The 17872-nt window shown below is 39.7% G+C and overlaps 1 protein-coding gene across 1 annotated transcript in view; it reads left to right on the top strand.

Moving 5' to 3' along the window:
• The window catches only part of LOC145452820 (uncharacterized), a 60589-nt gene that overhangs the window by 20153 nt on the left and 22564 nt on the right, over positions 1–17872 (top strand). The window contains exons 4-5 of the mRNA XM_080330963.1: positions 9676–9843; positions 11679–11846. Of these exons, the coding sequence (XP_080187089.1) occupies positions 9676–9843; positions 11679–11846 (336 nt within the window). The remainder of the gene's footprint in view (positions 1–9675; positions 9844–11678; positions 11847–17872) is intronic.

The following is a 17872-nucleotide window of genomic DNA, read 5'->3' as shown; positions in this document are numbered from 1 at the left end:
TCTTTTGGCGGCCACAAAATGCTCTAATTCGGTATGAGTTATATTCAAGAAAACATGCAATAGCTGAGCATACGCCTGCTAACGCTGATTTTAATTCAACGTTATAAACAGTTTTGTTTCGGAGCATTATTAATTATTAGATATCAAAACATATTTTGCATTACATATAACGTAAACTTATGAGAAAATAGTTAATGGCACAGTAACTTTGCACGTTTAAACGCATTCTGGTGAATATATAGTTCGAACTCAAAGGCACATTCGGTGGACTCTAACTCTGTTATCGAGAATCGGTGCATGTGATAACCACGCAGAAACTAAACTATTATTGTCGCTAACAAACACTTTGATGTTTACGCACAAATCGATTTATTCCTACCTACAGAATGCATCGTTAGTCTCAGAAGGCATCGCACCTTCGTTGAAATCTTTAAAACCCTACATAGTTTGAATCCCGGTCTTCTATGTCGTATTCTTTTAATAATGCATTGGTGGAGCAGACACATACGCTATTCCCAGCACAATTTTGGTCAACATATTCGTCAACACGCCTATTGAAGCATACACACGTCACGTATGCGAAATGTTTGCATGGATATGTGCAAATACATATTACCGAAGCATAGATTGCAGCTATTTCAAAGTTTCAAAACCTGAATATCGAGACGGATACGTGCAATATACGTTTTTCTCGCACGCAATGCAACAACCGCAGCAATTTCATTCCTGTGAGTTGATAGAGTAGAGTAACTATGAATGGCGGTACATCGATTATTTTATTCGCCCTTGTTTCTGACGAGCTCCATCTTTCGAGAAAACGGATATCAATACAATATGGCGGATATTTCACCGTGATATAGCTATGTTATATAATCGCAAACAAAAATCCTACTAAACAGTAGCTTGAGTAGGCTACTCCCTCTGTACTTATTCAACTTGGAAGTCACAGCAATATTTTAAACGTAATTAGTTGATTCACAGATTCCATATCTCGGCATCATTGATTATTATTATTATTATTATTAAAGGTTTTCAGTGGCACTTATCACCTGTTAAGGTCTTGTGTGCCACGGACGCAATCGATGAGAGAAGAGTGTTATGTAGAGCTCGCCAATGTTGTGAATGCATCCGAATGTAACAAATTGCAGCTCAAAGGTTGTGACCTCAGCACAAATAAGTTAATGGCGTTTTGGAAGCAGAGTGTAAAAGAAAGAGTGAAGGTGCGTCATTTTGAACGTAATCACAACTGAGTAAAATATAACTGATAGTACATCGATTATTTTAATCGCCCTTGTTTTTGGCGAGCTTCATCTCTTGGGGAAACGGATATCAATGTAACATGAGGGATATGTCACCGTGGTATAGCTGTATTGTATCATCGCAAACAACAATCCTACCAAACAGTAGCCTGAGTACTCCCTCTACGTGTCACTACACAATTTTCAAACCATAAGCTAGGTAGACAATGGAAAATGTAAGTCATAACTATCGAAAATTAAATTTTGTGTGGATGTCCGGAGTTATAACGTCACGTCTCCGTATTGAGGAGGTCATATCCGCACTATAACGCATTTTACTACATGTCATTGAAACGGACAGAGTTGAAATACTCATATGACATTTCAATATCGGCTTAGGATGCATTTAAAACAAACGGTGTTTTGAAACACATTGTTTAAAACATGTTTTGAACAGTATTTTAAACAAATGCAATTTAAAAAATTGTGTTTTTCCAAACGTTGTCTAATTTTGCCATAATCGTGAAAATATTTATAATGTTATGAAAAACATGTGAGTATGAGCCTACGGACGATTTGCACCCAATATACTCGACGTGTACGATGTAAGGTGGCTAGAACCTTCAAAATCATCATTGGAACGGAATGGGCGTTTTGATGATGAAGACCGCCGACCGTAAAAATGCTGCATAATAATGTAGTCCTGATTAAAGATATTTTTTGTCTTTTTAAGACAGTGATTGGAAGCCATATTTACCCTATATTTTCAATTGTCAATGCCAATCCACTGTGGTCACAATAAAAGGTTCGTGACGTCGTGTCTAAAAAAAAAAAATTGAAAACATGTTTTAAACAAGGGCCATGTTTCAAACATGTTTTTAATTGTTTTTGTTGTAAATGCAACCTTAATCACGACGCTGCAGTCACACCTCATCCGCGTCAGCGGTGTCTTACAAAAGCCTAGAGGTGGGCCGTGCTATAAGTCGGCAGTTACGGAAAATATGCAGAATATCGGCCTGGTGTAAATGACCATAGTAGTCGACAAACACCATGAATACCACACAACAAACAAACAGACGCTGCAGTCAATAATACCAAGAACTAAAGTCTAATTTAACATTGAAATGGAGCCATTATTCAAGTGCCACTGTAGCAAGAGAAATATGAGCGTATAACGCGACCTTATCAATAGAAATACTACTTTTTCTCTACCCAATACCCAACGCTCGGAAATTCGATTATATTGCGGTCGTCACCATTCGTTCCGGAGGCGATCATTTTATTGAAATATATACGATTCCCTTTCAAACGAATCGAAAAAAATCGAAATGAGTGCCACTGAGAATATGGAGCTGCATATTTGAGAATGTATATCGAAGCACAATTCACCGTGTGAGAAACGAATTTAACTACTCGCTGACAAGGAACAACCAACCAGTAATTTTTCCTTTGCGTCCACCACAATAGAGTTCTTATATCGCATTGAGTAGCTCGCATCGCGGCAATTGTTTTTCTGAATAAAACGGCTGGATTGCTGCAAAGCAATACGTTCACAAATATTATTGGAGTAACGAATATGCGCAGGAATGAATTCCAATCCTCAGGTATACACAATAACACGCACTATGATAGGGTTGCCATACGTCCGGAATTTCCCGGACATGTCCGGAATTTCACTGTTTTTACTGCGTCCGGGAGGAATTTCCAAAATATGCCCCAATGTCCGGAATTTTGAAGGCTTGAAAAAAGCGCATAATTTTTTCGTAAATGAACATAGACAAGATTGTTTTTGGGCAGATTTATGAAATTTTTCTTCGCGCTGCGCGCGATTTAGTATCACATATCTTCTTTTGGATATCGGGACTACCACCCTCTCAAAAACTATGATGAAAAATATAAAATAGCAATTATTTACATAAATGAATCTAATTGTAATCGCAATTACAAGGTAACGGTATATTCATAGAGTCGGTTGAGGCCGTTTGGATGCATTATTCAAAGATAGTTTGCCTTTATTCTGGGGTTTACGAAGGGTTGAACGTAATCAGCTTCCAAAATAGGCTGTGAGTATAAATCTGGGCAAATTTGCCGACCATTAATTAGTAATCAGCTGGGCAACGCCAAGTTGGAAATGGAGTCGCGAAACCACCGAATGTGCGGTGTCGTAAACTGACTATTGCGTTGAATAACTAACTGAAGCTTTATTAAAGCAAAGGTAACCAATGTGGCTTTAAGCAACATAGAACACAACTGACAGCAGAACAGAAGAGAATAGAATGACACGGTAACGATAAGGCGACACTGTACTGTACAACGTAACTAATCAGACGAAAGTAATTATTGCCTAATTGCGGATCACCACATTCTACCCCCCTTTCATTTTGTAAATTCACATAGAAGAATGACACAAAAACATCAATGACTAACAAAATTACCATACCGATCCGGCTGGCGCCTAACTCTAGTTGAACGCCGAAGCTCGACGTCTAGATTTCTACTCGAATCATCTGGTGCATCCTCTGAATGGTTAGATTCTTGAGGCTCTTCATCAGATGACTTCAACTCAACGTTAGAAACTTCGCGACTTGGCTCGTGGCCATCGATATCAACAGAACAAGGTTCAGCTTGTTTCGTTTTAGGATTAGTCGATGGTGTTTCTTCTCCAGTAGGAAAACGGGCCAAATTGTTGAGTGAGACGTTTGACTCGCGGCCGTTAGGAAAACCAACACGTGCGTAAGTCGGGTTGGCTTCAAGAAGTTCGACCTCAGAACATAGTTCGTCGCCCTTGTTTCTGACGAATTTGCGTAAGAAAACTGGCCCCGGTGTCAATAGCCAGGATGGCACGCTATTCCCCACCATACTTTTTCTTGGAAAGGAAAAAAATCGGTCATGCGGTGTTGAATTAGTTGACGTGCAAAGTAGCGATCGAACTGAATGTAGCGCATGAGGAAGGGCGTCAGCCCAACATGATTCTGAGACTCCGGTTGATTTCAAAATGAGTTTGATAGTTCGCCATAATGTTTGATTAAGGCGTTCGCACTGCGAATTTCCTGTTGGGTGGTAAGGCGTAGTGAAGCTAGTTGCAACCCCGCGAGAATGTAAATAATCCTTGACTTCCTTGGACACGAAAGCGGTGCCTCGGTCACTGTGAACGTATCCCGGAAGTCCAAAAACAGCGAATAGTGTCGACAAACACGAAACGACGGTTAGCGCGGAAGTGTTGCGACATGGAAAGGCGAACGGAAAACGACTATATTCGTCAATGACAACGAACATGAAAGGGGATTTGTTAGATTTCAAAGGCCCTATGAAGTCAACGTTGATTCTTTCCCAAGGTTTTGCTTTCACAAGCACTTGCGGATTGCATTTGTAAAAATTTGGTTTGATCTGAGCACAAATGCGGCAACGAGCGCAGGTCTCACGGACGTCATTTAGGGAGAACGAGAGATTTTTCGAACGAACGAAATGATGCAGCCTTGTGACTCCTGGATGACCCAGAGTGTCGTGTATGCGATTTAGATTAGAACCCAACTCACAGGGTGAAATCGATGCGCAATACGAAGATGTGGTCCGCGAAAACATATCAGCCGCAACATTCAGTGCCCCCGGTTTGTGTACGATATCATACGAAAATTGACCAAGTTCGACACGCCACAGCTGGATTTTGGTATTTTTGATTTTACCTTTAGATTTGCCGTCAAACATGAACGCGACAGATCTTTGGCCAGTAACAAGAGTGAAATGTCTGCCATGTAAAAAATGAGCCCATTTACGAACTGCCGCGATAATTGAGTACGCTTCTTTCTCAACAGAGGAGTAGCGTATTTCACTTGGCGATAGTGCTTTTGACATGAACGCGACCGGTCGACCGTTTTGACTGAGGATAGCTGCAATGGCTGCATTGGAAGCATCACACTCTATTGTGAACGGACTTGTCTCGTCAATCCTACCAAGAGACGCGTCAACTAACTCGCGTTTTAAATCGTTAAATGCGATAGATGCATTTTCGGAAAACGGAAATTTTTCGACCGAATGACTTTTCGACTGAAATTTTTCGACTGCGGTGTTTATGTAGCTCAGTGGTGCAGGCTGATAAATGATCTTACCGGTGTGAGATGATCATGACGTACAATTACGCTACTTGTATTTTCGAGGTCGTCATCCTCCAGCAACTCGACCGCTAACTCTGATCATGTGGGCGGAGAGAGGATCAAAATTATATAATAATATATGGAAGAACCAATATTATTGACATAATTCCACAATACGCGAAGGAGATAGCGTAGTGGTGACGACAAGGGCCCACTAACCGGGCGGCGCCGGTACGATTCCCGCCGGAGGCTTATCTGGTCTCCTCTTTCCCCGCCGTAAAAAGCCCAGAAAAAGATCCGACGACAGAAAGCACTCACACGGAATAGAAAGAACTATAAAGGGCCGCGGCTTCATAAAATGTCAACATCGAAAAGAACTGTGACGTCGGGCACTATAGGCCTATCTGTTCATTACAACGCATTGTGTCTTATCGCATTGTAGGCTACCTAGTGTGTCTTGTTCAGATAAAAAAAAAGTATCCCAACGATAAATTATTATCATTATCGATATTGATTATCGATTATCGAAGAGGATTAGTTCTCCGCACTCTTCTGTAATTCATTAAAATCATTTACGACCAGATGCTTATAGTAAGCCACCAGAAGTTGCATCGAATACCGTACGGTGGGCCGATCAGTGTTTATTTGTGCGGGAGTGAGGTGAAAAAATGTGGCTTCGGCCGTGGTTACAACTTACAACACACAGCCACATACTCCTGAACCGGATCGTAACCACCTCTAGTCGCTAGACAAAGCTTTGCTGGTGTGACGTCATATTGATCGAAATGTGCTCAAAACTCATTTATAATCCGCTAGTGGGCGCTAAAGAGAGTCCGGAATTTGGGTCATGCTCGTGTGATCGCGAGGGGATAATGTGCTTCTCTCATCGCGAATAATCGACAAATCTAACGAGGTCACGTTTTTTCTTCTTCTCGCGTCGCTTCGTGTGAATATTAATTATTGAATTACATTTGTAGTACATATCATATTTCGACCTTTTTGTCTTCGCGGACTCCCTCAAAGTTTAGGTCAATTTGAGCCTAATCATCCTGCAAATGTCATTTGTTTTGCGCAAATCTGAACTGTAGGAGGGAGTACAATTTGAAGCTATCGTGGTTAGGGACGTAACATTTGACATTTCAGTGGTTCCCCCACTGGTTGTCCAGCGCGACCCAAAGTTAAAATATTTTTTTCCTTGCTAGAATATTGGGTCACAAATTGTATACCAAAACTCTTGAACAATGCGAGAAAGACAACATTCAGGTGCCCCATTTTAACGCTAGCTACAACAGCTAACGCAGAAGTCACATCGTTCAAACTCTCATGTCGCGAGTGTATGCTGATTAATGAATATTACTTCAACAATATCTTATACATGGACATAGCGACAAAGGTGCTTTCCAATGCAACTTCGATTGTGCTTTAATTTCAAACAATTGTTTCCGTTTTAATTGCTAATTTCGATAAGCCGGGCTAAAATATAGGCTCGTCAAATAAAATACAGAGATAGAAACATGTACATTTGTACAATCGTAGGTATACAATATATATAAGGGTGGTCAAAGTAATAAGTTATTCAAGTAGAACTAGAATCAGGTATTTCCAAAACATGTCTCAACTATTTCAAAAGAAAGTAGACAATGAACGGTCGAAAAACTACTTCAGAGAGCAGTTTCAAAAAGTAGAGCCGTCAGAAGTGACTACTTTCGTAATTGTGAGATATATATTCAAGACTAACTCAAACTGACTAATGACACTACAAATATGTTTAATGTTCGAAAATATGTTCGGTTACCCGATACATGTGCTAATTCACATGACTCCGATGACAATTTCTATCTGAAGAGCAATTCCAAACCATGACAAACCCACTTTCTATTTTTCAAATACAAAAGTGAATAAAGTAAGTAGTTTTATTTAAATAAGTTGAAGTATAAGTGGCATATAGTGACGTGCGGTCAGGGGAGGCAAGTGAGGCACTGCCTCCGATTGTTTTTATCAAAACTCAAACCAATAACCCAATATGACGAGGATGATGATAATAATACACCAGCTTTTTCCGTCTCATTATTAGCTGTAATAAACGCAGAACAACTTTCTTTTATGATGTATGCGTGGTTAGGGGGGTGTCAGGGGTCGCTGGCATTTTATTCGATGTCCAGGAGGACAGTAGCTCGAAAAAGTTCGGGAAACACTGGCTTAGCCAGATCGCCTCTTGGAAAGATAGAATAGAAGAAGCTCTTGAACCTAACATCAAATGAGATCAGCGGTCATAACCAAGTTTAGAACACGTTAATTTTCAAAATCAAGTCATAAATAGCGTCAAATTCAAATATTGTTAGCGCAACTCCGTCTACAACAAAATTGCGGACGCCAGTTTCAAGAGGAACTAAACATTACCCAAATCGCCTACTTCTGTCTACATGATACATTGCTGCCACAACTTTGATAGTATATATTCAATAAAAATTCATTTCTTCTCAGCATTCAGTCTAACAATAGCTTTCATATGACACCGTTAATGAAAGTTTTAAAGTTGACAGAAATGAGAAGGATACCTCAATGATTTCCATTAGCCATGAGTTACATCCTTTGCCGTACACGAAGATAAATTGTAACTTGAATGATATATTAGATCAACTTCTACAACATAGCTCATGTAGAGAACTTACGAAAATTCTACAATTTTTACGATTGAATGATCTGGAAAAGCTTGCATGTTATCATCATGCACCAAGCTAGAAATTGAATTTAAAAACTTGAAATTGTGATGAATTCAGATATATTTCACAATAATTTGATCCAAATTTCGGTCAACTCTAAAATCTGAAAGAGACCAAATAATTTGTTTTAGGGCTATTGACATGGAATTAGCCTATTCCAGAGTTGAAGGGGATGCACCGGTCGCTGAAACTATAAGCTTCCTGTATACTCTGTAGTAGTTTATTTTCACTGTTATTGTAATTTCAAAATACTGAATACTGAGAAAAAGGTGTAGAGTATTATTTAAAAAATATTCACGACAAAATTTTACGTTTGGGGATGCGGTCGCATTTATCGCACAAATCTCTTCGACATAACCAATTAGATGAAATGAGTAGCAACGAGGTCTTTAAAATTATGTAAATAATTGGTGACTGAGTAATGCGATACCAACAGGCCTACCTTAAATCTGCAAGGATTCCGTCTCAAAAAGTATGTAAATAAACCGGGCGAAATGAATAGAGTACGGTACTCGAAAACAAAGTAGGCACTTCTAATGAGTGCAAACATTTGATCATCAACTATTCCTTACATCATATTCGACATGCGTGCATGGATATCCTTGGTTATTCACAAAATGATTCAACTAAAAATTGCGTAAATGCAGGAGGGAGAGCCTTTTAGTTAATCGTAAAATGGATAGAGCAAACTCGTTTGACGGGTGCAGGAATTTAATGATCGACCACTATTTACGGTACCATCATCTACATGGGTACATGTTTTTACACGGTTATTGGCAAAATGATAACTAAAAATCGCGTAAATGTAGGAGGCTCTCTCTCATAAAACCAAAGTTATCTTTTTTAACGGGTGCAGAAATTTAATGATCGGCCACTGTTTACGGTACCATATTTTACATGGGTACAGGTATTTTCGAATAGCGACAATCATTACCTGAATTCACGAAAAATCAAAATATGCTTCAGCAAAGTAAATATCAATATTGCGAAAATTGATTCCTCAACTCTAAAAAACTTCGCACTTCCCGCGACAACAAAATAGCTGCACACTGACTTTCATAACACTGGTTGGTGCTCACTAAAAGCCGACAGAACCAAATTAAAAAAGTATTGCGTTTGCCGTTAATTTTTCGGTTTCATCGTGAATCGCGTAATACCGTTTGTGAATCGGCTGTATAAAGGGTAGTGGTGAAATTATCCGTTGGAATTAGAGGGGTCGGAACGATTCGTCCCGCAGAGATTAGGGTGATCGCGCTATGTGGGCTGACACCACCGTTTTCGGTGGCTGATGTTAATTTGATCCGATTGAATGTGATTCACGTTCTAGGAGTTGCGTTCTAAATATCGCAATTAAAAATAGCCGAGCTGCCCGCCAAAAATCGGTTACACCTGTCCCATTGACACCATAAAATCAAACATTTCGTTTCTTGTTGATTTTGTAAGGTGTCATGAGTCATTCAAAAAATTGCCAAGGGACCGTTTCGTGAATGTTTTTGAAAAGTTTGAAAACCACTGCTCTATTACTATATTATTTATGTGAATAGGTATCCTTCCAAAGTAGCCCTTGCCATCCCTCAACTTGTTGCAATTTACAAAGCTCTCACACATTTGGTCCTTTTACAGATTGCAAATTTCCTCATCGATGATGCATCGATGACAAAAGAGTGTTTCGCAGAACTCGCAAACGTTGTGAATGCGTCTGGATGTAACAGATTGCAACTCCAACATTGTGACCTTAACAAGACGAGGTTGATGGCGTTCTGGAAACAATGTGAAAAACAAAGAGGACAGGTGCGCCATTACTAACTCTAACGCAACTGATAAACTAATTATAAAACGATATAATTGAATACATGGCTGGCGGTACTGAACTTGTGTATTGCTGTCAGAACTACATTCTTTGCACTAAAGAACTTAACAACTGGAAGACTTTTCGTGTGCCCATTATCAAGAGCTAACGGCACAATAACAAGCATATAGAAAAAGATTCAAACGAAAACTAAATTGGCAATATATGACGTAACAATGCAATAATAAAAAGGATTGTATTACTCATATTACTCTTATTAAAAGTAGGTGTTCTCCCAATAACATTCAATGAAATACACATAGTTTCAACATCAAAATAGAGTAATCAAATGAAAATCCACACAACGTTGATGATGTTAATGCTGTCTTCTGTCCACAAGACTATATATTTTGCGTACTGTCGATGGAACTAAGCAGAGTATGCCAACTTCAACATCAAGTCTGTGTGCGTTACGGACTTCATGCCCATTGCCCACCATGGATGTAAATACCGACTCACTGTGCTCAAAAGCAGTAGTAGTTTCATAAGCTAGATATTGCTGATCAGTGGGTATGACGATGACATTCGGCAAACTGAAAAATCAGACATACACAAATTCGCTAAACAGTTAGGTGTTGTGTAACGCCCCAGTATTCAGATTTGGAGTGCCTAATTACGGGGTTTCGCACGCACACTGTAACCTGTAACGTATGATTACGCCCTGTCGACAGCCCACAACTGTGTCTTGGGCCATAGGATAGAACCCCTTGACTATAATGGTTTAAAATGATCATTGTCGCCACGGATTGTTTACAATAGGCATCTAGCATACCAAACGTTATCAGCTATTCACTCGTGACGTTTTAATATGCAACAAACCGCGATGTATGCTACAGAACCTGTATTCTTTGAGCATGCCAAGAGTGGCTATACTTTATCCTTGTAAACATCTCTGTTTCAAAGCGCTTTCGATTCGATCCCTAAGGCATATTATGCATTAGGCGTACATACGACGTGGACCATACGACGTGGACCTAATTACACCGTAAATTTGCACCTTCCTTCACATCTGGTCGGATCTAACTATGTTATGTAGCGTTCCTGAAATTGCTGTGAAAAATACAAAATAAATATTATGGACGGTAATAAACAATTTAAAATTTAAAGCACAACGCAATTGCTTCCTATCTTCAGCAAATGCATCGTGATTCTCAGACCGCCTTCATGCCCCTCTAAGAATCTTACACGCCCCCAAGAGAGGTAGAGGTGCCACCGCTTTAGAGCCACTGCTCGATATCAAATGGCCTACCTACATGAATGCATCGACGAAGCCGAGACGTACGATATACGGAGCAACTATTTCGGGCAACCTATTCTATTCGTCAACACGCGTATTGAGGTGTTCGCACGACAAGTATTCCCCACTGATGTAAGAGAAGCACGGGCAATGTTTGACAAATTATGTGCAAAACACACTGATTGAGGAAGGATTGAAACTATTTCATAGTTCCAAATCCTGAACATCGAGACGCATTCGTGCAAGATGAATTCATCAACTTTATTATCTCGCACGCAATATGATAACCGCCTTGATTTCGTTCTTCTGAGTTAACAGAGTAAGACATCGATGATAGTACACGAATTGTTTCCTCATCCTATTTCTTCGTGGGTCGCGCATCTCGAAAAGAACAAAATGAACAATACAATATGGCACATATTTCACCGCGATGTATCGTGGAGTATTCATGTAAACAGCTATCATTACAAACTAGCTCCTGTCATCCCTTATATTCTGTTGAACTTCCAACCCTCGCTGACGTAATTGGTGGATTCACAGATTCGACATATCGTCATCAAAGATGAATCGATGACAGAAAAGGGTTTTGAAGAACTCGCCAACGTTGTTAATGCGTCTGGGTGTAACATATTGCAACTCGAAGGATGTGTACTTAACAAGAAGAAATTGATGGCGCTTCGGAAACAATGTGACAAAGAAAGCGTGCAGGTGTGCTATTTTCAATACGAACAAAAAGTTGTTACACAGACAACAAACTTCTGTCATGTTGTATTTCCCCACCCCCCCACCCCACTCATCTGTATATCTGCTCTCTGAATTAATAATGGTATGTACTCTTCTGTGGTTCTGTTGTTGAAGATGAGATTCATCGGATCCGTAGTGGACGTCACTATACGTGACGTCAGGTATGTTTACTGTTTTGCAAATGTATATAACGTAATACTATCTATTTGTGACGTGAGGTTAGACATTTTCCAAACCATTGGCTGTGTACACAATAGAAAATGTGGTTAATAGCCTAACTATGAAAAATTAAGATTGTGTTTGGATATTCGAAGTCTTATGACATCACGATCACTCCGTTTGCATGACGTCATAGCCGCATGAGAACGCAGTATACTTCAAGCCATTGGAGCAGTGGTTCCCAAACTTTTTCGGTGTGAGAGCCAAATTTAGAATTTCAGAGTACGGTCGGGGCCGCACGAATACTACGGCTATGAAACGGAATCAAACAGTCATCATGGCTATTTCGGAGTAGTTTTATTGCCCTGGCGAGATTTCAAAATTGGGTTTCAAGTAGGCCTATTTTATTCATCCATGTATCATGGGAAAAGAAACATGAAATTGAAAATAAATACGAGAAATTTCTTTAGTTTCATGACTGAATCGGTCAATATGATCGGGAATTGCATGTATTGCTATCAATTTTCATCCTGTCTCTGTTAACGTAATCTGATTTACCGGTAGAGCTGAGTGAGGTGTGTTTGAAAAGGTATAGGCCCCTTCAGTAGTAATTAAACATCTCCGGGGGTATACCCGTTGGCAGGAACGTACCAGCACTTCGTCAGGACCCCGGGCTCCCATAGGGTGATAAACTGAACCCGCACCACGTTGTTCGCTTTTGCCACGAAATTAAAGTTGTACTGTTTAGTGAGACAGCGCGACGCGCGAATATTTCGATAATTCATGATAAAATCGGTGAATAAGATCGGGAAATGCATGGTTGCCCTCTTTGCCCACGTAATCAGATTTACCGGTAGAGCTGAGTGAGGTGTCTTTGAAACTGCAGACCCCGTAAAATTAAACATCTTTGTGCGGGCGGACCCCTGGTACGACTTCTTTACATGATGTCATTTCGTGACCTCCTGTCTGTTATATCAAAAAATGTAGAATTGCCCAAACCTACTAAACTGAAAGATCACACGATTTCAGATTGGCATTTCTTTACTGGCATATAATTTTCTTTCCTGCGGGATGGCATTTGTCTTGTGAGGTTCAGTTTGCCAAGACAAGAACATTCGGTGCCAGTCATTTAGGCGCCTATATTGACAATTAAACCTATATGTATTTTGTTTATATAACGAGGTTTTTGGTATTTCGAAGTTTTTGGTCAGCATAAAAGCAGTTCTTTACGGCCAAGGCTTACTCGCTGCCGATCGTTCTGACACACTTGTTGGAGTCACATGTTACATGGCCTAAAACTTTATATGTCTTGGTACGTTGTGTTGCAGTCATGGCCAACGCTGATATACCCATTTCTATAAATCTTGCGTATTTTTTCTTAGGGGAGAAGTACCCAATTATCAAGATATGTGGGCGAATTGAAATCGCAAATACCGGGAAAATTTTTTGAAAAAGTTGCATAAATTTTCAAAAAATACTCAGTAATTTATGCTAATTCACGAAATAATTTTGGGCCCCCTTCGAGCTCGGCCCCCCTCAATTGGGGGGTTTGGGGTGCGACAGTTACGGCCCTGACTACAGCACTACCAATTATGCTGCATTTAGCCGGCTAAGCAGTATGCATCTCGGCGTATTCAACCGTGAGTGACGTGTTGAACATCTAGTTATCATAGGGTTACCATACGTCCTCTCTTAAGATGATTTGTCCTCTTTTTTGATTTTTTAAAAGTGTCCTCTGAGGACGCCCAAGTGTCTTCTTTTTTGAGATTTCGTCTTCTTTTTTGAGGATTTTGGTTACATATAGGGCCAAATTCGACTGATATACATTAATTCAGCACTGTAGGAACGCTACGGCGGCTATTTCGGGAGCTGGACCGGAAAGTTGACCTTTTTTTAAGTCAATCACCTGTTAATGTGAAAGAAAAACTGTATTTTCCGGGAGCTGAGCCTCTTTTTCTTTTTGAGTCAAGCGACCACGAAGTGGGAAAAATTTACCATTTTTTCAGGATTTTCCTCCGGTTTTGAAAGTTATCATTACCTATTTATATTTATAGCTACTGCTCGTTTAACTGGAAAGTTCTTGCATTGAAACAGCAGTGACGTAACGTTAGCAGTCTATACCCACAACTTTCCTGCAATTCTATAATTAAAAACGACAGAGGCCAAACCGAGCAAGAGTATTTTATGAATATTAACTTTATTTTTAGTCATAAAGCGATTTCTTAATATATTTTGGGGGCCGCAAGAAGGCTATCTGACGGCCGCATGCGGCCCTCGGGGCTGCGCTTGGGAATCACTGCCTTGGAGGGTTAAAGTCAAAGCACTGATGTGACGTTTTGATACCGGCACAGCACTCAATATTTTTAAGCACTATAGTCGAATTTGATCTTGAATGGTTCCATTATTTAAATGCTTTGTGCAGAAAGAGAAAAGTGATCGCATAACGCGACCTTATTCCGTTCGCTAGAAAATATTCAAAGATTTGAAATGCGATATTGGTGTGCCCGTTACCATTTCGGTCGACGTTTCAGTCTGCATTGCTGTATATCTCAATTAATGTTCGCGGAACCATATTAGAGCAACGATCCGAGTGTCAAAGATATTTTATTGGTTTCTGGATATATTGGGGCTGCTGAGTCCGAAAATGACATCCGTTTCTTTGAATTGATCTCTATTATTTGAGATAATGATATTTTTTATTTAAAAAAAAAAAATCGTTAACCCTAGTGACTGGCAAATGTGAACAGAAGTATCAAAACATGCATATTGGAAATGTCTCTGAAGCCAATGCATTACCTCTTCTGAACCAGCTACTCCAGTATGTCTATTTGCTATTGTAGCATCCCATTACTTCAGAAACAAGACATTGAAAACACTCAATTTTGGACAACACAAGGTATTTAGCTGCAGCCTATATACAGTATGTTGCAGTACTGTATATCTCTACCCTTATGAGTGATTTCCTCGGCTTTCAGCAAACTGTACAACATCACACAGTAAACCAGGAGACGGGAGTGTAACAGTAGAAGCCTCATTCTGCTACGCTGCAGTTTCTTCAGTATTTTTAACCACGCGTACATTGTCGAGAACTCCGTTCAGTTATCACATGACATCAATATATCATTTTATAGCTATGTAGCTAATTCAGTGGTTCTCAACCTTTTTGTCTTCGCGGACCCCTTTTGGACCGTCACGGACTCCCACGGACTCCCGCGGACCCCCTCTACACTCACAAATTTTAGTTCAAATTTCGCTCCATTCTCGTACAGCCGTCATATTACTTGTGCAAATATTATCTGTAGTTTAGTGATGAACAGCAACGAAATGACTTTTCTTGAAAATACCATCACCTTATTTATGTAGAAAATGGGTTAACTTTTATTATTTCAAAGCGAATTCTTCAACTGCATTTCTTGAAATCCGCGTCTTCCATTTGATAAGAACCAGCAGTGCGGAAAATCCATTTCCACAAAAATAGGTGGTGGCGAATGTATAATGTGTAACGCTTCCGACAACACATTTGGGTATGATCGCAACAAATATGGCATCAAAGTTGACAAACAATTTTTTTTAATGAGCATATAACGTCAAGCCTGGCCATTTCATTCTAGCAACTCATTTTGAAGTTATTATGGGAAAAGGTTATGTAAATCATAGGAGAAAATGGATTATTGTAATCATTTCGAAGTCACCGTGATTGACCTTGATAATTCAACTTTAATTTTTGCACAATCCCCAACAAAACATCACTAAACAGCAAAATATTCGTATCAGTAGGCTATTGGCAATTTGCAATAAAAATGCGTCTATCTGCAGGATATTTCATCTCAGAGGGTCATTCTGTTGAGTTGACTTTTGGATTTTTATTAGTATTGAAGCGAAACTGTCTCGTTATTTTCGTGATTGAAAAAAATACAAAAGACGTTATCAACTATGCTGTAAATTTAGAGGCGTCGCGGACCCCCTGAAAATGCTTCGCGGACCGCTAGGACTCCGTGGACCCCCAGTGGAGAACCACTGAGCTAATTACTAGCGTAGTTCTATAGTTGTGTAAGGTGGTTTGACATCTTACCAAATATACTTTGAGCGTTACTAAAAGTAGTGCTTGAGCTTTGACGTCGGCTGTTTTTCTTTACAGCTAATATCATTTAATTTTAGCTTGATCTTCACATAAAACATGATTCCCGGTTACATGGCTCTCAGTGTTAACGATTGCGTTTTTAGCGATATCGCTTCAGAACTGGAAGAAGGATGTAGACTCATCAAAGTTGTAGAAAAAGAGAATTATACCTACGTCAAAATTGGGTATTTCTAACATTTTTTGTAACTAAAATAGGAAATAGCTAAAAAAGAATAGAGCCAATTCGGAAAAACTAACGTCCTTTTTTAATTCAGCAACATGCAAATACCCTGTAACCGTTGAAACTTTCTTGGCACCAAAATGCGTGTTGACAAGTGTTATGAGCAGTAATGAATTCCAATCCCCGGGCATACAGAACAGCACACGCTCTGGTCAGAAATGCCGTAGCAGAACTCTGACTCATGAATTATTGTGCACACGGCTCATAGGAGAAAGCGCAAGTCATTTTCGAGAAGGAGACCGCGTATTTGCTCGTTTGATCCCGAGGGATATAAGGTGCTTCTCAGCGGTCGCGTGTCAAATAATCGGCATCTCTAACGAGGTCACGTTTTCATCTTTTTGCATGGTGATTGCCTTCGTGTGATTATTAATTAGTGACGTACATTTGTAGTTCATATAATGCTCTCGAACTTTTTGTGTACGTTGACTCTCTCAAGTTTTAGTTCAAATTGATCTCAATTAACGTGCAAATGTTATTATTTTTGCGCAAATATAAACTGTAGGATGGTGTAAGCGTAAGTATTACAATACGTGATCGTGTTTCTACGCGTCAAAGACAGGTGTAATAACTCGTAACTTTTCTGACCGCAACATGAGGCATTCGCCCAAATGGAAAAACTCCATCATTCCATTCAACAGTCTGAAACCAAGTCAAATAAACCCATCCTCGTCGAAATATATCGCAGTGTTAGATCGAATTCAAATAACCGTGCATCATTGTAGTAGTACACGACGACAGAACCAACTTCGTCTATGGGATATCGTTGAATGAGAATTGGTGTATTTGACTCGTTATTAACCTGGAATGGGCGTGAAAGTGATTTTCTGTACCATAAGTGACGGATATCAGAAATTCAACTTACGCTATAATATTCATGTTAAATTGGTTACTGGGATCACGAATAGCCCTTGTGGCGTTTTCTGCCATCACTGATTTCTTGGGATGGACCTTGTGTATAAAAGTTTGAAATTGCAGCAGCAGAACATCCCGCAGGGTTACTATCTCTTCACCGAAATTGCGAGTATAAATGTTAGGAAAAGGTAGCTGGATTACCTCTGTGGTAGCGCAAGGCGCGAAAATATTGATTGTTTCACATATGATTGTCAAATATTTATCCATTCTTAGCCCACGTGATCAGACTAATCGATAGAGCTGATGGAGCGGGTGTCTTCGAAAATGTTGGGCACAATACTAATGATGATACATCTTCCGGTTTTCATTAATTACATTTTTCCATGTTGTTATTTTTTGCCTTCCCGTCAGGAATGTAGGCATAGTCGAAATATATATTGGAATCAGTCAAACGTACAAGAAAAACCTTCATTCGTAAGACGCACACGATTCCGACTTGATATTATTTATGGGATGCATCATTTTGCTCTGCGGTTCGCATTTGTACGGGGGACTCGGGTTACACTATAATATTTTGAAACCAAAAATACAAGTCACCCTGAATCGCGCCAAGCGTGA

Source organism: Botryllus schlosseri, chromosome 12 (genome assembly GCF_051294905.1).
Source record: "Botryllus schlosseri isolate E-star chromosome 12, Bs_hap1, whole genome shotgun sequence".
Taxonomy (NCBI): domain Eukaryota; kingdom Metazoa; phylum Chordata; class Ascidiacea; order Stolidobranchia; family Styelidae; genus Botryllus; species Botryllus schlosseri.
This window is presented reverse-complemented; position numbering and strand designations above follow the sequence as displayed.